The 23,857-nt window shown below is 38.3% G+C and overlaps 2 protein-coding genes across 2 annotated transcripts; one reads left to right on the forward strand and one right to left on the reverse strand.

Moving 5' to 3' along the window:
* Positions 1-3,768: 3,768 nt before the first annotated feature.
* Positions 3,769-20,246, forward strand: LOC132047315 (ATPase family AAA domain-containing protein FIGL1). Its single transcript, XM_059438330.1, has 12 exons — positions 3,769-4,164; positions 14,449-14,587; positions 14,801-15,151; positions 16,496-16,734; positions 16,911-17,157; positions 17,237-17,329; positions 18,211-18,312; positions 18,940-19,042; positions 19,314-19,397; positions 19,477-19,572; positions 19,721-19,848; positions 19,978-20,246. Exons 1-12 carry the CDS (start codon positions 3,851-3,853, stop codon positions 20,077-20,079), a joined length of 1,998 nt encoding a protein of 665 aa, XP_059294313.1. The 5' UTR covers positions 3,769-3,850; the 3' UTR covers positions 20,080-20,246.
* Positions 20,247-21,309: 1,063 nt separating this feature from the next.
* LOC132047316 (cytochrome P450 94B3-like) lies at positions 21,310-23,300 on the reverse strand. Its single transcript, XM_059438331.1, has one exon. The coding sequence runs from the start codon at positions 23,141-23,143 to the stop codon at positions 21,527-21,529; it is 1,617 nt and encodes a 538-aa protein (XP_059294314.1). The 5' UTR covers positions 23,144-23,300; the 3' UTR covers positions 21,310-21,526.
* Positions 23,301-23,857: the final 557 nt, after the last annotated feature.

A 23,857-nucleotide genomic window follows, 5' to 3' on the forward strand; every position in this document is an offset into this window, starting at 1 on the left:
TAACATTAAAAGAGGAACAATAAAATATAAACTAAAATAAAAATACAACAAATTCTATAAATAAATATTTATACTATATCGTCAAATAATATAAGTACCGTCCATTCATAATGTGAAAGTTGCGGAAATGAACATGATGAAGCTGGTGTGTGGACATATTAGGAGATATAAGATTGGGAATGAGAATATCTGGGACAAAGTGGGAGTGGCCTTCGTGGTGGAGAAGATGAGAGAAGTGATGATGAGCCCTGAGATAGTTTGAGCATGTGATCAAGAGGCAGAGCGTAGATGTTCGGTGACTGTGATGAAGTGTGAGAGGTTGGCATTGGTGGGCGTAAGAAGTATTAGGGAAGGTGATTAGACAGTACATGGGGTATTTTCACCTTACCGATGACACGACATTAGATAGGAGGATTTGAAGGTCCCAGGGTAGTTGGCAGTTGAGACCGTTCTCCCGCTTGCCTGCTGGATAGACTCAGTCGTCCATGTACTTATATACTTTCTTACCAGTATTATTCGCTTCTTTACATGTGTACCTACTTTCTTATTGTTGTTATTATTATTCTTTCTTCTTCTGAATGTTATATACTGCTTTCTATTTCATATTATTTCATTATTGTTGTTGCTTTCATTTATGTATTTTCTTTTTTCAAACTGCTTCAAGATGCCTTTTACCTAAGCGAGGGTATATCGGAGATAACCTCTCCATTTCTATGAGGTGGGACTAAAGTCTGCATACACTCTTCTTTCCCTGTGAAAAATCACACAATATGTTGTTGTCGTTGCATTTTTTTTTTTGGGGGGGGGGGGTGTGTGGGTGTAGGTGGGAGGACCACCCAATTCCAAAATCAGAACCTGGGTGGTATTTTATTGATAAGAAAAAAACTATACAAAGAGGGGAGGGCATAAAACCATACCCCTATGCAATATGAAAAACTAGACAGATCCAATTTTGATGCATGCTGGCCATAGCCTTGCTACAATTACCTATACCTATGCTCAGAAAACATATCACACTCATTTTTAATTAGTGCAGTCTGTTTTCTAAGTTACAAAAACTCTAATGCAATCATATTCTAAAAGAAAACTATCCTACCACTCAAGGAGGACCAAAACAGAATTACTGTTATTGACAGGCCTTGTTCTGATACTTGGCAATCCCATCCTGTCAATGTTGAGAATACCTTCAACTGGTGCAGGTAGTTCCTGAAACTCATTGTAAGTAACAACACCACTATGTGAATGCCCCACTTGAGTTAATTTATCAGCAACTTGATTGGTTTCCCTTAGGCAGTGATTAATTTGGATCTGATGAGAAGATAATATGCTCTGAATCCAAGTAATAAGCGGAGCAATGTTTCATGGCACTTTTATCCTTCCTTGAATAGCTTGTACCACCAGTAATGAATCAGATTCCACAATGATCTTCCTCCCACCCTCACTGATGCACCATTCAATACCATGTTGCAATGCTTTTGCTTCAGCCCAGTTGCTAGTGCCTTTGTCAAGACTAATACTGTAAGCATGTACCGGTTTTCCTTTATCAGTTCTGATGACCACACCTCCCCCACATAATTCACCTCTGCAGCTTCCATCACTATTCAATTTAATGGGGGGGGGGGGGGTGGAATCCCTTTGGCTATCTTTATGTTTTTTATGAGAGAGTTGATATTAAGCTTGTTACAAAAACTATGCCAATTTGTTTCCTCTTTAATCAGAGGGAACTGCAACCTGGTAATCTAAAAAATATAACTGATGATGTTCTTCATAGAGTGACTATTGTTGTCGTTGCATAAGTAACTTATATATTCAAAATGCAAGAAAGCTACTGGTAGTTATTGGAAAGTAAACTAGTATATATACATAACTCATGCTATTTTTTATCACGGGCATGAATAAAAATTATCAGCAAAAATTTGTTTGAAATATTAATTATATAGTAGACATTTATTTCATGTTTGTTTGAATTTAGTGGTTATATTATTCCTTTGATCATAGCGCTATTTTTCTCTGAATTTAATGACCCTCGTTTATTAAAAGGGTTAAAGTTAGGTAAAATATTTAAGTTTGTGTTAATTTAACATTTCATATTCAAAATTACCATATTTATTATTCGTTATTTATGTGCTTCCACATATTTGTCTGCTTCCGCTACTTCATATATGATCACAGGTCGCTTCGCTTTTTACTATTGTGTGTTTAGATGAAGTGATATACCGTTAAGTCAAACTTTGTCTTAGATGTAGCTAGCCATCTAAGACGGTCACTAATACTCCCTATAAATAGCAAATGCGCCTTTTTTTCCCCAACCAATAACTCAACTAGAGAGCTTTAGATCTTAGTTTATGTGTTCTAATACTCCACGTTCTTCCATGATGTCAAGTGCTAGAATGCTTATTGTAATCCACTTGACATTGCATACGATTTAAGAGTATAATTGATTTCGACACAAATACATTAATCATCTCATAAAAACAAGTCTCATAATTTAAAATATAAAGAAAGCGATTTAGTAAATTAAAACCGACGAGATAGTTCTGACACCAAAGTTGTAAATGAAAATTATGTTGATGAAAACAAAAGTTTTATGATCAAACCCATTATAGTACCTGTATAAGGAGATAAAACAATACAACAGGATTTTATTTTGTTTTTTATTTAAATTTTGAGAAGATACAAGGCTTACGTATAATATACAAAAACATCAAGGCGCAATTAAACGTATCTTTAAATACTTTGACATTGCATGTGATTTAAGGGATTGTTTGGTTGGTGGGACAGGCATAACAATTCCATAATAAAATGCGGGATTATTTCATTCCACCTTTGGTTATAGGTATTAATTAGTTTCAGAAATTATTTTATATTAAAAATGACGGAATCAACTATCTTATATAGAACGTGTAATAGCTAATCCCGTATAATATCCCTGTCTATCCTATACCGAATCATCCTGATAATCTAAGCGACTCTAAAAGTAGATTTAATTTTAACGCCAGTGCATCGAAGTATCATGTACAAACAAGTCTCATCATTTAAAACATAAAATAACGATTTAGTAGACATAATTAATGATTAAGAGAGTTCTAGCACCCAAGGATGAAAGAAAAATTATATTGACGAAAACAAAAAATACAACAAAGTAGGACTTATTTCAAAATTTGGAGAAGATGTCAGGCTTGTGTATAATGGGATAAGATGGGATATCTATCATTAAGTTTGAGGTATACCAAACAAAGTACAAAATTAATCCCAAACTTACAAAATTAATCCCAAACTTAGTGCTGGGGTATCTCGCCTTATCCTATGTACCAGAACGACTTATAGCGCCTGTACTACCGGCACAAAGAGACAATTTAGGCCTGTTTGATCAAATTTTCTAAAATTACCTTATTTTGAAAAGTATTTTTTAAACGTGCTTTTGAAAAATTATTTTTGATAAGAAGCAGTTTGAGTTTGATCAATTAATTTATAAAGCCTTTGAGCGGCAATTAGTAATTGATCAAGTTTTTAAAAAGTATTTCTGAGTGTATTTTTTCAAAAGTGCTTTCCAAAAAATGCTTTCAGGGAAAAATTACTTCTTTTATCTTCTGAAAATAACTTTTACTACTCTTCGAAATACTTATTTTCTCCCAAAAATTTAATTAAATACCTTACTTTTTAAAGATAAGCACTTTTGACCTCCCAAAACGTTCGCCAAACAAACTAAAAAAATACAATAGGAACTCTTTTTAATTTTGAGAAGATAAGAGACGTGTACAACGGAGAGAAACATCAGGGACGTCTCCGCAACTAGAAAATATCTTTAAAAATACTCATACTACCTAGCATCAATTGTGAAGGAGGGAAAATGGCGGGAAAGGAGGAGAGTAGCAAAAATATGGCACCGAGTTCGAAAATGGAGGACTCAAAATCGGAGATACTATCATGGAGGAAAGAAGTCGACACAAATCTCAAGAGGCTCCATTCTATGCTATTTGGAGCAGAAGTAGCTCTCGAAAGGAAGGATTTCAGTTCGGCAACAGTACTTGGATTAGGACTCATCGGCTTCCTCGATTCCCGTGCCCATTCAGATGTTGACGATGCCTTCATCCGTCCAATTCGTTCTGAAGCTCTGTCGAAATTCGATTCTGCTCGACGGTCCCTCATTACTGAATCCGATCGGTAAACCTTTTTCCTATTTAATTATTCTGTAAATGCTAGTAAAATAATATTCACAAATTGATGTACGAACATTAGATGTGTTGAATTTCGTACCGCCTTCATTTGTTTGGACTGACTGTAGTATTTGTATTATATATTTCCTTCATCCGAAGCTGTTTTGAGAATCTAGACTAAAAATGCACGCGTCATTACTGAATCCTTTTGGTACACCTTTTTTCTATTTTAGTTATGCAAAATTTTAGGGGAACTTATCTAAGTGTACCCTTCGGCTAGCTAGTTTACCAAATATGGCTGAAGTATACTCTAACTATACACTTCGGCTGTATAGGTAGTGTATAGGTATGTATATTATATGTATAGGTATGTATATGTTGTGTATAGGCCGTGTATAGTTTATACTATGTTGTGTATAGATATGTATAGTATATGTATATTTAGTATAAAATGTACACTACCTATAAACTCTGTACATATTTTGCAAAATAGATGGCCGAATGGTATTTGGCTGTAATTTTCCCTTATATTTATGTAATTTCTGTAAATGCCAGTGAATATTCAGAAATTGATGTCCATGTCCCAACCATAGATTAGATGCGCTGAATTTTGTATCTCTTTCATTCGTTTTGGACGGACTGTAGTATTTGTATTATCCAGACTAGATGTTTTTCTTAAACCTAAGCTACTTTGAGAATATAGACTAAAATGAACGCGTCAATTTGGAAGTTAATTTCTCTGACTTTAGAAAGCATTTTGCTCTATTTTGATTTCTCAAAGGGAATTTTGATGCAATTTAGTTCTCATCTCAGGAGCGTATGTCCTTTCAGAGATTTCAAAAAGCTACTCCAGCAGACCTGTTACTTTTGAGCAAACCTTAGTCGAATTTTCTATAAGCCTGGCGAAAGCTTTTGAAATATCAGCTCACTTTAGTAAAATTGAGGAGAAAATATGAAGAAAAAAAAAAAAAAAACTCTTGGGAAATGCTCCCCAGCTCTCTTCTCTCTCTCTTCTCACCTCTTCTCTCCGGCAAACACTATTCCGATGAAAATCCTATATTTGCCTAAGTTATGGAGCAGGGCATTTCTTTTACTTCGAGTGGGAAGTTCTTTAGATTAATTAGTAGTGGGGATTCATGGTTCACCTTAATAGAAAGCAGTAGAAGATTCACAAGCAGCATCAGAATAGACAAGGACAATCTCCGATGGTTTTGCGAAGCACTGAAACGGGCTTCTTTGCAGAGAGGTAACAAATGCAGAAGATGGGGAAGGAAAGTACAGGCATATTCCTTCAGGGCGATACAAAATTTCAATAGCTATGGGCGTTCCGTGAGAATCGAAACTATTCTAGGGGACAAAAAGGCTTCGATCATCATTCGGAAAGCGATTACAATAAGGGCCGGGGATGGAATAGCGAGGAGGATTCAAAGATTCTTAGGTCCACATGTGGATGCGAGATTCACTTAACAACGAGATGAGCGAGCCAAGTCATTCATGGAGGCTGCTAGAATCCAAAAATGGCCAAACACCGACAACACCGAAACGGGCAAGCCGGCGGTGAGGATTTTCTCTCGAGATGTCTTGTGGCGAATTTAATGATGCATTTAATACAAGTCCTAATGCAAAGACAATTCAAATGTGGTTCGTGGGTAGGTGGCAAGTCACGGCGGGCTAAAAATCACTCCCATTAATCACAACCAATTTATTTGAGCTTCCATCCGGCTAGAGGTAAGCGGGGTCAAAGCAAGGGGACCCAGTTCGGAAAGGCGAAAGGCCGACTCTTGAATGAAGGTCACCGGTGGCCGGTTCAAAGTTAACATCAAAGAGGGCAGAGCACAAATGGGTCAAGGTTTTCGGCATCCCACTTCACGCACGGTCATTAGAAACCTTCAAATTCATCGGAGATAAATGTGGAGGTTATGTCGGAATCGATGAGGATACCGAACACAGAACCCACCGTTTATGGGCTCGAAGCTGTGTGGGGAAGAGGAAGGAGGTAATTCCGAGGTCCATTGAGTTGCTTAAAGGGGTTGGGTCTTTGAAAGTTCGATCATGGAGGACGTGCACACCTTTATTAGACTCGCCGGAAAAAACCCTAGCAATGACATAAGAAAGGTGATGGAGAAAGCTGGCACATCGAACCTTGTATCAAGCAAGGAAGTACAACAAAACAGTTTTAGTTTGAAAAGTGACAGAGGGCTTTGTCCAACAGATACAAGGGAGAAGGACACAGAGTTTTATCCAGCAGATAAAAGGGAGATAGTTGCGAAGCCGGTAATTGTTCAACATGGAATGGGCCAAACCCCACTCATGGCAATTTGGGCTTGGAAGCTGACAAGGAGTATTACAAACCAGACCCAAATAACAAGAATTTTAAGAAGGGAAGAGCAAGGACTTTAAGAGAGGTCAAACTTTTTAAAATTAAAACCATTTGGCAAGTTAAGGAGCCCAGCCCATCAAGTAGATTCAATGCTCTATCCAATTATATAGACTCCAGTGACTTCGATAGTCCTATGCAAAATCCCCCATTAAAACCTGTAGAGCAGAGAACAGAAGAAGGACAATCAGATGCCGATGATGAAAGAATCCCTCAAGAGAGAATACACAGACCACTGCGACAACATCTACCAAGTAAAGATATTGTTTCTTTCTCTTGCTCAGATGCAGAATTTTCTTCTCAAATAATAAGGGAAGCACTACCATTAACATGGTGTGAAGATGGTCCCAGGTCTCAGGTGATTGACAATTCAACTGTCATTGAAACTTCAAAATGGACAAAACTCACAATGGCCAAGGCTTGCAAAGCATTTGGAGTTAATGCTGCAGGATTTGAACGTGATCTCTTAGGCTTAATTCTAAGGATGGAACAAAGAAGGCAGGAACAAATCCTTGAGCAGGAACTAAACCAGCAGAGGCCAAGGAAGAAGAAGAAAAACAGAGGAGAAGGGGAGAGGAAAAGATTAATTTGTGGGATTAATTATGACAAAAAGGAACAAAAAAATAGTGGGAACAGGGGTAGGCAGAGCAAATCTCTGTCCGGATGAATTTAAAAATCCAAAGTTGGAATGTAAGGGGGTTGAATGAGGATGGGAAGAGGAGCACTTTAAAATCCCTCATTCAAAAGTGGAAGGTCGACTTACTCTGTTTGCAAGAAACAAAAAGCATCAATAGCAACATAGTTCAACAGCTATGGGGTAATAGATGGGCTGATTGGGTGGAACTTGAAGCAATCGGTACAAAGGGGGGTATGATAGTGATCTGGGATAAAAGGAGATGGGTGAAAGTAGACTCACATCAAGGCTGCTTCATAATTACTTGCATGCTTAAGAGTACAATTGAGAACTTCAGGCGGTGCTTCACTGGCATCTATGGGCCATATACAAATCCGAAAAGAGAGGAGATGTGGGATGAAATAGCAGGGATAAGGGGATTATGGGAGAACCAGTGGGTCCTCGGGGGTGACTTTAATGTCTGCAGATTTGAAAGTGAAAGATTCAATTGCACAAGGAGATCAAGAGCAACGGAAGACATTCTCAGATACAATTCAAGACCTTGAGATCATTTGATTTGCCATTGCACGGTGCCCAGTATACTTGGTCCAGAGGAGACAAAAATCAACAGGCAGCCATAATCGATAGATTCCTCATCTCACCAGAATGGAGTGATTCTTTCAAGGATGGGAGACAGATTGCAATGCCCAAGGTGATCTCAGACCATAAGCCAATTTTGCTGGAAAGTGGGGACTGGGATGCTACTCCCTCCTATTTTAAATTTGAAAACATGTGGCTGGAAGTGGATGGCTTTCTGGATAAATTGAAGATTTGGTGGCAGAACTACAATTTCAATGGAAGGCCAGACTTCATTCTTATGCAGAAACTGAAGAGCCTAAAAAAGGATATCACCAACTGGAACAAGGAGGAATTTGGGATGTTGGAGACTAGGAAAGGCAGAGCAGTAGATGAGCTGATGTAACTTGAACAGAACACAGAGGGCAGACAATTGAGTGTGGCTGAGGCTAGTCAGATGACAAATTTGAAAGTCGAGATACAACAGTTGTCCAAAATAGAGGAGATCTCATGGAGGCAGAAGTCCAAATGTCTTCGGCTCAAGGAAGGTGACAGAAACACTAAATATTTTCAAAGGATTGCTAAGTCAAACAGGAGATCTAACAGCATAGACAAACTACTGGTGGACAATGTCATTATTGAAGATAAGGAGACAATTAAAAGGAAGACACTGGAATTCTTTGAAAGATTGTATACTGAACAGGAAAGCTGGAGGCCAGCTGCCAATTTTGATGGAATTGCATCCATCAATACAGAAGAAAGCAACACTCTAGAAGCGGCCTTTGAAGAAGAGGAAGTATTAGCAGCAATCAAGTCAAGTGCTCCTGATAAAGCGCCTGGACCTGATGGTTACACTATGGCTTTCTACAAAGGTGCTCTTGTGAATTTATTAAGGCAGATTTGCTAGCAGCTATGCAGTATTACCACTAACATTGCTGGATGGTTAAGTCGGCAATGCCTCATTCATAGCACTTATTCCCAAGAAGAAAGGGCGATAGAGCTCGAGGACTATAGGCCAATTAGTTTGATTGGGAGCACATACAACATCATAGCAAAGGTTCTTGCAGAGAGGCTGAAAAGAGTGATGGGAAAACTAGTCTCAAACCAACAGAATGCTTTCATAAAAGGAAGGCGGATCACGGATGCCTCACTCATAGCAAATGAGGTGCTTGATTGGCGATTGAAACAAGGGAAAGCTGGACTATTATGCAAATTAGATGTGGAGAAAGCTTTTGATCAATTGAATTGGTCTTACCTCATAGCTATACTCAGACAGATGGGGTTTGGTGATAGGTGGATAAAATGGATTCAATTCAACATCTCTACTGTGAAGTATTCAATCCTAATCAATAGAAGTCCAGTAGGTTTCTTCTCCCCACATAGAGGCCTAAGATAAGGTGATCCCCTATCACCTTTTCTATTCATTCGAGCTATGGAAGGGCTAAGCAAAATCTTTGGATAAAGCTAAGGAATTGCATTGGCTAAGAGGTTTTGATATAGGAAGGAACAGAGCGGTTAATATTTTACATCTACTTTATGCGAGATGACACTTTGATTTTTTGTGAGGGCGACAAAGAACAGTCCGGTATCTAAATCTCACATTGCTTCTTTTGGCCGTCACGACCCAACCCCGAAGCCGTGACTAGTGCCGGCGGGCACCCATACGCCTATCGACCATAGTGGCGTACACACAGATTTTACATACGTAGAAGTCAGACATCAGACCATAGCTGCATAATTAGATCTTACACATATAAAGGAGTGAACCGGCGCCCCCAAAATCTGTCACAAATTCATATGTACATACACGTCGACAAGAACGATATCACATATAGGCCAACAAGGCTATCAGAATACGGGGGACGTCCGAAACACAAATCACACAGACATGACTGAACAGTGACTACCCATACCCACACATATGTCTACAGACCTCAAGAGCCACAGACCGTATGACGGGACAGGCCCCGCCGTACCCGTGAATAGACATACGTACATATATATGCAATAACCGAACCGGATCAAAGTATGAGCTCGAGAACAAGGGAGCGCTCCAAGTCCGTCGAACAAGAATCTAAGTGGTGGATTATCCAAATAAGTACCCGCCTCGCGCGCGAAACGCGCCCCGAAGAAAGCGGGTTCGGCACGAAATACGTACCGAGTACGCGAAAAGCATGAAATATAGTAAACAAGATCATAGTTAAAGCTGAAGTGTGAAGAAAGTAAATGCAATATCCAAAAATATCAAAATGCTTACTCATAAAAACACAAATCATGCGTAGGCTCTTAGAACTATGGTCGCCCGCCCGTCGTGGCGCCATAACACATCATACTCCCGGAAGATTTCATATCTCCGAAACCCGACATATCACATAACACACCGTGACGCCGTAACACATCATACACCAAATATACTCGGTGCCGGCCCTCAACGGCGGGCTCGGCGAACCGGATACATCATACTCCGAATACATCATAGTGCGCACGAAATATAACCGGCCGGGACTCGGTGAAGGAGATAATAATGTAATGCACGAGCGAGTCGTGACAGCAACTATATGCAATTTAAAATACTTTCAAAGACTCAATAGAACATTCAAAATGAATCATCATTTAAAAATCAAGACGATAGTCAAATCAAGTTTCTTCCGAAGGTCGTTCGAGGGTATATCAAATAGAACTTTAGGACTCATAGATACGTATCCAACCATATAAAATAACTTATGGGAATTAGGGACATAATCGTCATTACAAACTTAATAGAGAAGTAAGTGATCGATGCTCGAGGGTTAAGACGATAGTCGCACTAAATCCTTTCAAAAGTCGTTAATACACACGAGGGGAAAGTCTCGGGGCCCACGGACGAGTATCCAACCAATCCGAGTCCATTTATGAAAGTTGGAGACCTTATTCGTTATAGGATCTCCTACGAACGTTTCGAAGCGATCCGAGCTCGTCTATGAAAGTTACGATTGTTCGTAGTTATAGAATCCTTTAAAAACAACATTCTTTATGCAAAATTTGAAATCCAATTGTACAAAAGGCTTAAGAACCATAAGTTGACCATATTAAGGACGTTAACATTAAGAAGTAAATAAGAATCGTATACGTGCTCGGATCTTAAGAATGAAGTTCCCTCGAGACTCGTACTTACACTCAGACATGCCAAAAGAAAGAAAAGTTAGGCTTTACATACCTCGTCCGCTTCCTAGATTAAACCAAACTCACGTCTTGGCTTCTCCAAAATCTACAATAACATCATTAGACGCCAAACATTAGTCATACGCACTTAGGAATCCAATTCTAGGCTAACACTTTATTTACAAAAATTTGGGCAAAGATCTTCCCCTATAAATTCAACAACCCCGAGAATTCAACTCGGCCAAATCTTCAACAACAATACCAACAATCATACTAATGACATCAACCATCAATTCAAAACGCATTCTAACGCCAATAACTCTTTTCTATACAATTCGACAACATTTCATTTATATTCAAATCACCACATATAATTAGGCCAACGCCAATGTTCATACATTCAAATACCAATCCGAAACCATTCAAACAAGATTCAAGAACATTTCAACCAATCCACAAAGTATCCAAACGGCCCAACTAATATACTACATAGCCCGAAGTCTTCCAAATTCAATCAAACTACAACAACACATTTGTTTCTTCCAAATCTCATGAACTACAACCACAATCCACATATTAGCAACATTATTCTTATGAATGCAAGAAATTATACTAGAACTCCATTAGCTTCGACAATAAACTACAAACGAATATAACTTCAACTTAAATCATTAAACCTTCATTTTCATCATAAAATCCACAACACAACATTCCAAACATACTAAATAAAATTAGTTCTTCATCCCTACACAATACAACATGTACACTACCAACTTAACCCACACACGGTTCAATTCCAACATCCAAGATTTCATGATTTTCATCCATTCCTACACCCTACAACACACATAAACCATCCATAACATATGAAAAGAGGATTAAAACTTACCTTTTTCACTAGTTCTCCAACATGACTTAGGTTGAGAATTGCATGAACAAAGGCTTGGCTTGCCCTAACAATTATTCCATGTTGTTTAGCACCTTCCAATTAGTTGAAAACCTAGGAGAAAATATTTTTTTCTCATCAAATTCTCATGGCCAAATTCGGCCATGCTTGGCCGAATCCTCCTCTCCTCTCTTGTTCTCCATTTTTCTTGAAGTTTCTTGGGTGGAGAATGATAAAGATGACTAATTAATCATCTTTATAACTTATATTATACTTCCATGTGGCCCATGGCCCACAAGTCATGTGCATGGCCACATGGCTTTTAATTTCATGAACATTAAATTTTTCCATATTGCACTTTTAACCCCAAATTTCCTTAATATTCCATGCCAATAAAATCACAAGCAATTTATGCCTTAAAATAAAATCGAAAGTCAAAAATCTCGACCTCGCATCCCGGAGTAGTCTTGTCCTTAACTTTCCGCCAATAGCTCGGAACGTCCCGACGTACAAAATACGGGATATAACAGAAGCAGTCTCAGGGCTTCACATTAACATGCTCAAAAGTGTAATGTACCCTGTTAATGAGGTGCTGAACATTGAAGAACTGGCAAGCATGTTGGGTTGTAGTACTGGAACTTTTCCTACCACATACTTGGGTTTAACACTAGGGACTAAATTCAAGGCAGAAGGCATTTGGAGTGGAGTCATAGAGAAGTTTGAAAAGAGGCTTGCTTCTTGGCAGATGCAATACCTTTCAATGGGTGGCAGACTAACACTAATCAATAGTGTGCTTGATAGCATACCAACCTATAGTATGTCACTCCATCCCATCACCAGTAAGGCGTTGGAACAGCTAGACAAAATTAGAAGGAACTTTCTATGGGAAGGGAACAACACTACTCACAAATTTCATTTGGTCAAGTGGGATAAGGTCTTGCTGCCAAAGGATCTGGGAGGCCTGGGCATCAAAGACCTTGCACTACACAACTAATGAAGTGGCTATGGAGATACACACGGGAGGATCAGTGCCTATGGAAGGATGTCATTATTGCCAAACATGGAGCTTGAACCACTGCTGTTCAAAAGTCTCAAATGAACCTTATGGGGTTGGTTGCTGGAAGAGCATAAGCAAACTATGGGATGTGTTCTCTCAGCACAAACACCTGGTAGAAGGGAATGGCCAACACATCAGTTTTTGGAGAGATAAGTGGTTGGGCAACACCCCTCTTAAGGTTGCATACCCCAACATTTTTCAGATAGCCAATGAACCAGATGCTGCAATTCACCAACACAGAGATGGAAACACATGGAACCTCAACCTAAGAAGGAACATTCAGGACTGGGAGATGGAAGAACTGATCAACCTTTTAGCAGCACTTCATAATGGCAATCAACAACCTGGAGCCAGACCAACCAAAATGGGGAATAGAAGGAAGGGGGAATTTTCAGTTAAGGTTGCATATAAACTTCTTAGCCCTCAGAATGCAATCACAGCTCATTGGCCTTGGAAGCTCATCTGGAAAGTCAAATTACCTCGTAAAATTAGTTGTTTCAGCTGGACAACACTACATGAAGCATGCTTGACCCAAGATAACCTAGCCAGAAGGAATTTTCATCTGGCAAATAGGTGCTATATGTGTTTGAAGGTAGCAGAATCACACAACCACCTTTTCATACACTGTCCAGTGGCAACAGAGTTATGGAATATGTTTATTACACTTTTTGGACTCAATTGGATCATGTCACAGAGTATCAGGGATGTTTTTGAAAGCTGGAGTTGCTGGAAAGTTGATAGCACCATCAAGAGAATCTGGAAGATGATACCTGCTGCTATTTTTTAGAGCATCTAGAATGAAAGGAATAGGAGATGCTTTGATGGAATATCAACTTCCTTCCAATCTTTAAAAGCTAAATGTCTTATGTTTTTGTATAGTTGGGTTTACTTGTCCCCAGTAGATTCCCCTGTTACCTTTATGAACTTTATCAACTCCTTAGCTCTTAACTAGACATGTACTGGAGATGATAAGTTCCTTTTGCTACTGTATTTATGTAACTACTATGCATCCACTTGATGCCAACAATGAAATTACTTCATCAAAAAAAAAAAAAAAAAAGAATGATGTGATTCTATTTTTCCTTTTAATCGGATTTTCTGTTAACCTTGCAAAAAGTTTTGAAATATCAGCTCACTTTAGTAAAACTGAGGAGAAAACATGAAGTATGTGATTCTATTTTTCCTTTCTAATCAAATTTTTGTTATCCTTACAATTTTTTTTTTTTGAAATATCAGGCCTGTTTAGTTAAGTTGAGGAGAAAACACGAAGAATGATGTGATTCTATTTTTCGTGTATTCTCTTCTATTTTAAAAGCTGTTTGTTTTCAAATGAACCAACAGTAAATTAGTTCATTCTAAATAAAGAGTCAATTGAGGTAAATCATGATTTTACTTCAGTGAACTATTAATCCTCTGAAAAGGATACCTTACTTCAATTGCATCATTCATCTTTTCTCACAACTTGAAGACAAACGGAATAGTACAAGTATTTCCTTGATTTTTCTCTTCCAATTAGAACCTGATAAGAATAGTGCATTTTGTTCATCATTCATGATTCACTTTTATTAGGGATATAGATAATCCAATGAGCCAATACATTGTTACATGTTGAAGTTGCTGATCTTCACTATAAATCTTCAGCCACGCATTTGAACAAGCAGGGAGAGATCCAGGCTGCATATTTACCAAAGGAAAAGATATTGATATTGAGAAGATTAAGCAGTCTAAGTACTTTCTTGCTCTTTTTCCGCAACATGAAGGCACAGCTATAGGCGAAGAGGTGTGTGGACTAAATAATTTATTATTTCCTTCTTCTTTTCAGTCACCAACACCGAGAATTCTATTTACATGCTTGTTAATCTTTCTCTGGTTTCCCTTTCTCTTGAATGCACTATATCCATTGGAACTTTATTCTAGTTACTTTCCATTGCTTGTGAATAAAGAGAGATCGTTTTGAGAATACTTGAAGTCATTAAAATGTATTATCTTGCAGGGAAATCAATTAAATAGGCATGCCAATGTGGGTAGCAGGACCTTGAAAACACCTGCACACACTAGTCCGAGAGATTTCTCCTTGACGAAGAATAGAAGCTTCGCAAATGATAGTAGCCCAGAGGTTTGCCCTGTTGAAAGGTTTCCCTCAAAGCATAGCTGCACAAAGCATCAAGTTGTGGACATTAGAGATGAACAGGAAGAAAGAACCTGCATTAATGGTTCCAAAACAAGACGGTTGCACAGGGAAAGCAGTGGCTCTAGAGACGAAAACATTTCATCTCCCTTGTGCACTGAAGAAGCTGAAGTTGATGCTTCTCCAAATGGATTTGTCACTGCCAAAACAAAACTGGTACCTCTTGCATTTTTCATGGAAGCTTCTTGAATGTTGAGTTACGTATGTTTATCATAGCTACAACTTTCTGAAACAATATGTTTTAGGCTTTTATTTTGGCTAATCAAGTCTGTCTGACTTGTTTGCTTAAGTGCACAGATCAAGTTCCTTGGATAACACAACTTATTTTCGTTCAAATTAAGTCTTTATTTTCTCCTTATTCTTAATCCACAAATGTTATGCGAAAGTTCAATCAACAAATATAATGGTCTGATTCATAGTTCTTTATTCCTAATTTAAAACCCATAATTACTCAGGTGGGCCTTCCCTAGAAGGACGAAATGAGTAAATGGATTGCGATAAAAGCTTTTCCCGTTTATCAGACTCTTTGTATTCTATACAGTTTCAAAAAGAAACTTTGTATGCTATATAAGGTCAAATTTTACATTAAGAGGAAGAAGAGTACTTTTTATAACGCCTAAGAAGATTGGTGTAACAGGAGAAAATTTTATAGGCTTAGATTTCTATAGAAGAAGATGGCTGATCAACTACTTAAACCCAATGGAATGCTGCACCGCTTGTTATATCTTTAATGCCTTTTCTTTTTCAGAAAAGCTTCTGTCCATAACCCCCAACACCCCCCCAACAAAAAAAAAGAAGAAAAAAGAACAAAGCTTTACAGCCTTCACTCAACTGATTTTTTCAGGTGATTTCTGTACTGATTACTGGAAGTGCTCCTATGTTTCCGTGGCTTTTATTTGTTCTTGATGCACTCTTAGAGTTCTTTCGAGTCATTATATAATCAAACTTGCTGTGAAGACTCCTAATTTGGCAAGTTAAGATGTTTTTCAATCAATGCAGTATTTCCAACCTATTGCTCGTGTAAATGGTAGTGTTATGTGGCACACTTTCCTTTTTATTCTGTCCCAAAAAGAATGTCACCTTTCTATGTTTAGAAACAATTTAACTCTATGAGATGATTTACAACCACATAAATATCTAAGGCTTGTTTTGGACCACAAATTTCAAAAGTCTCCGTTTCTTTCTTAAACTCCACGCCAAGTCAAATAGTGCCACATAAAGTGGGATGGGGGGAGTATATGTTTTCTCGTAACAGGCATGGGTCAATGATGTCATCCTTTTAGCATCCAGACAGAAGACTGGTTATGTAAAAAGAGAACTGATTGATTTTCAGAAAGCAATTATATAATCTGATAAATGTGTTTCTTAAATTGAGCAACACTGTGGTATCAATTTGCTTTGTTTTTTAAGGACTGCCATTCTTGAAACTTCTCAGATCTGTAAATCTTTTGTTTTGTTTTGTTTTGTGTGTGTGTACAGTCTGATCATTTCATGCTGTAGGAAATGGACATAAGACAGAGGCGAGGGTTGAGTAGATCACCAAGTGCTTCAATCTCCCCACAGAGCGATAGCACCTTGATGAATAAAGGCTCTGGATTCAGGTCCTACGGTTTTCCACGCCGTGGCGTACGGGGCAATTTCGTTCCTCCTATCAGAGGTAGTAGCAATAACGTAGGCAATGTTACTTCACGCAATGCTGGGAAAGGAGAAGATACATTAGATGATTCAACAAGGAAATGGTTAGTTGACTTTGCTTGTTTTATTTCAGTAGACATCTATATTGAGCTAACTATGCTCTTTAATTCAAGTTATATTAGCTTCGTCCATTTTATAAAAGATGATCACAAGAAGATCTAAAAAGGTGCTTAATAATGTGAGACGCTCATCATAATTCTTCATATTCTGTACCATTCAGTTTGGAAATGTTAGTTGGTCCTGATGGTGAGCTTCCTGAGAAATTGAGGAATATAGAGCCTCGACTTATTGAGCATATCAGCAATGAGATTATGCATCGGGATCCCAATGTGCGGTGGGATGACATTGCTGGCCTGGAACATGCTAAAAAATGTGTGACTGAGATGGTCATCTGGCCATTATTACGTCCAGACATATTCAAAGGCTGCCGATCTCCAGGACGAGGTCTTCTTCTGTTTGGTCCACCAGTAAGTTCTTAGTCCACCCGGTCATGACAGGTTTAAAAGAAGCAGTTCTCTGTGAACTTATAACTCTCTCATGCTTTAGGGAACTGGCAAAACAATGATAGGGAAAGCTATTGCTGGCGAGGCAAAAGCAACCTTCTTTTACATATCTGCCAGCTCTTTGACAAGCAAGTGGGTATGTCATATTTTTTGTTTATGCATGTTATTCTATGAAAACTGAAATGTACTTGATCCCTTTTCTCGAAAGAAAAGAAGGATGAAACCCCCAATTTCCTGCAAGATATTTAACTTTGACACGAACCGTCATAAGTAAGGTAACAAGATCACTGTTTTTAACCACCCGCAAGGGTGGCTCAGTTGGTTGAGCATGGGGCTTTCATAATGGAGGTTTCAGGTTCGAAACCCCCTGCCTACGACAGCAGGGGATTTGCCTTCTGGGTCGCGCTCGTCGCACGGGGCTTGCCTAGTGCGGGTTACCTTTCCTGTGTAGTTTGCGAGCTATTGCACAGGAGCTGGATTTACCCTGTGCGCGCCCGAAGGGTAGCGGCTGCAGGTTCCCATGTCATTAAAAAAAAAAAAAAAAAGGATCACCCTTTTTAACCTATGAATTCATCTCTTTGCTCTCAAATCTTACAGGAACAATAATCTCTTTGTAGGCATCATAAACATTTTACCGTGCATACGATTTTATTGTCAGCAGCTCCTCGATAGGTTTATGATATGAAAAACCCAAGTGAATAAATATTATACAGGAGATCTCCCAAGTCATTTGGAGTCTTAACTGGTATAGCTGTAAAATTTCATGTAATCCTGGGAATTTGATAAGAAGTGGCAAGGAAATTTAAGGGATTGGGCAAAAAGTGCATGACAGCTGGAGTTTTGATTAGGTCATATTCGCAGTTATTATAGGTAGTCTAAGCGAGTTTAATAGTTTGGTTGATGTGGATTACTAAAATCTAGTGCATGAGACTTGCATTCCAGCTTTCTTGTACTAGATATGTATTTAAAGGTGGATGGAACTGTCTTGGCAAATGATTTTGAATTTGTTTATTGTAGATTGGAGAGGGGGAGAAGTTGGTGAGGGCACTTTTTGGAGTTGCCGGTTGTCGTCAGCCAGCTGTTATTTTCGTTGATGAAATAGATTCTCTGTTGTCTCAGGTATGTAACTCTCTGATACTTCAGTGTGAAGAGAAATCTTTTCCTTAGTGCATGATTTCTGCATACTGAATGGGATGCTTATTTTTGAAAAAAAGAGCATATCTTTTTTTTTTTTTTTTGGGTCAGAGTGTCAAAGAGAGCATATCTTGCAAATTGCTTGCTTCCTTCTCTGACAAATGGAAATGTTGGATTTAATCAGAATTGTGGTTGGAGTCATGCACTGACAAGGAATTTATTTCTCTTGTCCACTCCTCAGCTAGCTGATATAGAAATTGGTATTATACCTACTTTTTGACTCCCTAGTGATTTGGGACTTTTGGCTTTTTGGAAAGAAAAAAAAAAAGTTTAGAATCATTAGGGAACAAGGAAACAAAAGGGCGACCTAAAACATAAGGAGAAATGACTTATAGTAGAGAATTCAGTGTTCTCTAGTTGTGAGCTTTTGAAGTGACATTGTGGTTGAAAACATGATAAGGCTGCAACACAAGTTAGAAGGTAAGCATCAATCATGCTTGTACAGGCGTGTATATTAGAGAATATATTTTGTCTTTAGCTGGACTTTTCTCCATAAGCTGATTGCTAAGTAGGGATGTTTAGACCTTTCTAATAGACTTTACATGATTGCAGCGCAAGTCAGAAGGCGAACATGAATCTAGTAGGCGCCTGAAGACACAATTTCTGATCGAGATGGAAGGCTTTGACACTGTGAGCGAACAAATTCTTCTTATAGGTGATTTCTGGATCCCTCTACACTTCAGCATGTTAAGAAAGAAGCGGATTCCCATTTAAAAACCAAGTAACCACTTCCAATCACAAACCTATGCCACTCAAAGGTTCCTTTGTTTGCGCAAGAGGTGTGCATTGTGGATGAATCCATGAGTTGTAGTTTGTATAATCAATTCAATGAGAAATTTCAATTTGCCAGATTCCTTTTTACTACAGAAAAATCCTTACTTTAGTACCTGCAGAAGAAAATTTGATGGTGTCATTCATGGAAACAGGTGCAACAAACAGGCCCCAGGAACTTGATGAGGCTGCAAGGAGACGGCTTACTAAAAGACTTTACGTTCCGCTTCCTTCCTCAGGTGCAAGCTAGAGCCTCCTTTTTGTTGTGATCAGGAATCTACTGTGATCAGTATATTGACCATATGTCTTCGAATACAGAAGCAAGAGCTTGGATTGTCAAGAGTCTATTGGAGAAGGATGGGTTGTTTAAGCTTTCGGATGAGGATATTGTCTCCATTTGCAAATTAACAGAAGGTATTCGCAACTCATGTTGCTAACATCAAAACATATCAAGTCCCATCTGATGAGGCCATAGTTTCGTCCATTGTTCCTATTTTTCCTTTTTTTTTTTTCCCCTTTATTTGTAAATGTCTTATGTATCATGTGTTGCTTATATTTTCAGGGTATTCTGGTTCTGACATGAAGAATTTAGTGAAGGATGCTTCCATGGGTCCACTAAGGGAAGCTCTTAGGAACGGTACTGAAATCACAAAGCTAAAGAAGGAGGATATGAGACCTGTATCTCTTCAGGTAATTTCATGCACGCAAGAAGCAGAAAAGTCAGATGCTGTAAGGAAAACAAAAGAAAAGAACTAAGGCAGTTGCGTATTTGTTCGTAATTTTCTCATGGCAGCATTTTCATTATGTTGTTTTGCACAGGACTTTGAGAGTGCGTTACAAGAGGTAAGGCCTTCCGTGTCTTTGAATGAACTTGGTGCATACGAAGACTGGAACAAACAGTTCGGAAGCTTAGCACTTTAAGAGCCACAGGAATAGAAAAATAATGTTGGTTGCATGACTTTTACATTTCTTGTGAGAGTGCTACTGGATGATCCATGTATTTCTCTTTTCTGTTCAGCTACACGAGGGACATGTAAATTCGTCTGCTACCTAAATGACCCTTCCAGATCAAGAAAAATATTCCAATATTCTAGGTTTTTGTGCAGCATCCCTTTATGGTTTGTCGAGGAGCCGGAGATGGAAATACAACCCATAAGTAAAAGTAATATCAGTAAAAGTTTAATAGTGTAGCACGTCATGCCCCACGTTATCATGGAAAATGATATTGGTTAGTTTAGTACATATTTGCTGTTAATGGGTATATACTCAAGTAAATATCTAGTTATGCTCCTAGCCGCCAGGAATCTGCTTCGAGATTGACAAGGTCAGCGCTAGCTTTTTTTTTTAAAAAAAGATTAAACAAGTTGTATGAGTTTAAATAAATCAATAAAGAATTGCGTCTAATTCGCACCTGCACCAAAAAGATAATAGTAATTGTTTATGGCATCTAGCTTGGTTGCAATTTAATAGCCAATAGTTACCAATGTAAACCTTGAAAAGAGCTGTATAGCTTGAAGATAACGCATGTGTCTTCCAACTTGATAGAATGCAATAGTAAAAAGAAAGAATAGCATGCAGCTTATGCAAGCTAGAATATAAGATTATATTCTAAAGCATAGCAACAAATTTATAGAATGCAAATCATTTTGGTTTTCAACTCTCACCTAATTGGTACTTACTTCTTATTCGATAATTTTCCTTTCCTTCCAATTGGTACCAAAGCTTAGAGAACTGTACCTTCCTTCTTTTGGTATTGTAGGGCATGCGTCCATACCTTTTGGTTTTATGTAAATATACCTTGTTATACACATTATTTATTTGATTAATCGTATAACATATGTTTCAAGAAGGGGTGGAAGAGTAGGAAATATGCCACAAACACTTTATCTTCTAAAACAAATTTCTCTTGCTACATCCTAAAGACAATGAAGGATTTCAATTTCTTCGTTTCTTTTCTTCTCTAGTTAATTCTTTTGCTCACTAGCTTCTTGGTTCCAGCCAAGTGTAAAGAATAGATCACAGGGAGCATAAAATTAAAAATGAGGATGGGAAAGTTGTCTTAGCCAGTAGAACCTTAGACAAAGTTGAATTAATCCTTCAGACCTCTCCTCAATGCTGCCCTGTCGAAGTAATTGATCTCTTCATACTAATTAGGAGGTAAAACCAATAAACGTTTCATTCCCTGAGTTGGATACCCTCCTTCAAAAAATGTTTTTGATCCAATCGGCAGGAATTAAAGCCTAGCTAGGTAGAAAATGAAAGCTCTGTTTTAAAATAATAAAAATCAATTCTTTTGAGACCTCGGAGATAATGCTGGTGGCTGTTGGAAGAAGAACTCGTTGGAGCATGTGAAGACCATGCAAAGGGGTCATCTATATGTATTTGGCTTATGGACAAAAATCTTAAAACCACCAGCCATATGAGCTGTTAGGAGAGGCAAAAACACAGGAGGATCCGAACAAGCTGGTCTGATTTGGAAACGCTTCAATATTGAAGCTACAACATACTTCATTTGAATAAAGGCCAATTCTTTCCCAAGGCAAACTCTTGGACCTGCTTGGAAGACAGGAAACTTGTACAAGTTTGATACCTGCTCTGCTCCTAGATCTTCTTCTGATTCCTGCATCCATCTCCCTGGTTTAAACTCTAACCTGTCCTTTCCCCACAAGTTTTCCATCCTCCCCATTCCATAGGGGAAGTAGGTCACTCTATTACCAGCTTTGATATGAGTACCATCTGGCAAAATATCATCAGAAATTGCATGTTTTGAATCCCATGCAACTGGTGGATAGAGTCTCATTGTCTCACAGAGGCAAGCTTTCAAGAATTTCATCTCTTTCAATATCTCATGTTTCGTTAGCGTTTCAGCTTCTATAAACTTCAGTTCCTTGGAAACCAATTCATTTTCTACTTCAGGATGGAGAGTAAGTAGATAAAACAACCAAGTCATTGCTGCAGATGTTGTGTCTCTTCCTGCCATAATGAAGCTGATCACCATGTCCCTGACTTCCTCCTCATCAAAATTTGCTGCCAATATCAATTTTGAAAGAAGATCTTTATTGGTCTCTTGCTGGTTTTCCCCTCTGATCTTAATCTTTCTCTCGTGGATGATATTAGCGACTGATGAATGGATTTGATCAATGGCAAGTCTCAGCTGTCTTTCAGATCCAATATTTAACCATCTTTTTACCTTCCATATGGCAAATATTGGAGCAGCTCCTCTACCAGCACATATCTGTGAAGCCCTTTCAAACGCATCTAGCAGAGGCGAAAATGGAAGAGAATCATTAAGGCAACATGGATTAAACCCCAAGGAAACTTTGCAAACCACATCAAATCCAAGTCTTCTTAACCAGTCTTGCAAGTCAAAGGCTCTATTTTCAGCCTCCATTAAGTCCAACATAGGCAACAACTTGTTCTCTACTTCTTCTTTGAGCGCATTCACAACGTAATCTCTCAAAGACCTTGCGGTGAACTCATGGCTAACCATCTTTCGCTGTTTGTACCACATTTCTCCATCCACATTGAATATACCATTTCCAAGAAAATCACCTAGAATTTCATTGAAAGGCTTGCCTTTAGGAAAATTGTCAAAGTTGGTTTTGAGCATGTACTCTACGTTGTGAGGATTAGCTGTTACTATGGTCCTCCGTGCTCCTAATCTGTCTATCACGATTGTTTTTGTTGGCGACTTAGAGAGAAGATGAGTATACCAATCTAGTAGACGATAACGGTTCTTGTAAAAAGGAATCAAGCAACCTATCATGGGGTAAGTTGGGGGCCCGGTAACGCCTTTACGGCCTGGCTGGGATTGTCCAACAATGACATATGATAGATACAGAATTACAGTTAGACAAAGGAATGGAAGAATGAAGGGGTATGTGGTGAAGATGGAGAAGAAGGTGACCATGTCTTTCAATTTTTTAAACAATGAAAACTGTCGACTTATATGTACATATATAGGTAATAAACTAGATCGGTCCATATATAATATATTTATTCGCACATGTATAAATAATACAATAGCTGTGATTGATCTGTCCTTTGGAACTTGGAATATTAAAAAGAGATAAAGTAAGTGGTTCCAAGTCTTCGCTTGTATGCTTCTCTTTTAAGCATTATATTGCTATTGCTACCTAAATGCAAATGTAGTTGTGTAGATGGCGGGTTTCATGCAATAAACTATGAAATTTTATAATGTATTTTGATCATGCATTTTTATTTCCTACCGAAAGAAGAAAGGAAGATCAACAGCGTCTTCTTGTTAGTCTTTCTTTTGAATTTTCCCATTCATTTTTATAGGAGGGAGAAAGTGGAATTTGCAACATGTACCTTTCAGTGCATGAACGTCGATATTTAACTGTTCAGCTTTGAAATATTAGTTACTCAAAAAGGAAAAAAAATTGCAGGCGTTTTGTACTTTCTGAGTTTAATAGACAATGAGACAACACAGCTACATTCATGTTGTGGACTGTGGAGCACCTATATTTTATCTCCGAGCTGATACCTTATTTGTGGAGGGAAGGAAAAGGAAGGAAAATTGTGGAAGGAAAGGGAAAGGTCGAGGAAGTAAATGAGACATATTCTTTATTTGGATTGCAAACAAATGGAAAGGGACCCCCTCTTCAACTATAGAACGTAGACCAAAAGAATTAAGTACTAGAAGTACTTTTCTCTACATTGCTCTCGTCTGCATAAA

Source organism: Lycium ferocissimum, chromosome 2, assembly GCF_029784015.1.
Source record: "Lycium ferocissimum isolate CSIRO_LF1 chromosome 2, AGI_CSIRO_Lferr_CH_V1, whole genome shotgun sequence".
Classification (NCBI taxonomy): domain Eukaryota; kingdom Viridiplantae; phylum Streptophyta; class Magnoliopsida; order Solanales; family Solanaceae; genus Lycium; species Lycium ferocissimum.

What these genes read in the sequence shown, in the direction of transcription:
- LOC132047315 (XM_059438330.1), top strand. Translation starts at nt 3,851, where the DNA reads ATGGCGGGAAAGGAGGAGAGTAGCAAAAATATGGCACCGAGTTCGAAA. An exon ending in GCTCTTTGACAAGCAAGTGG is followed by an intron (nt 17,330 to 18,210) that starts GTATGTCATATT and finishes TGTTTATTGTAG; the next exon opens with ATTGGAGAGGGGGAGAAGTT. An exon ending in TAGATTCTCTGTTGTCTCAG is followed by an intron (nt 18,313 to 18,939) that starts GTATGTAACTCT and finishes ACATGATTGCAG; the next exon opens with CGCAAGTCAGAAGGCGAACA.
- LOC132047316 (XM_059438331.1), bottom strand. Translation starts at nt 23,143, where the DNA reads ATGGACCGATCTAGTTTATTACCTATATATGTACATATAAGTCGACAG.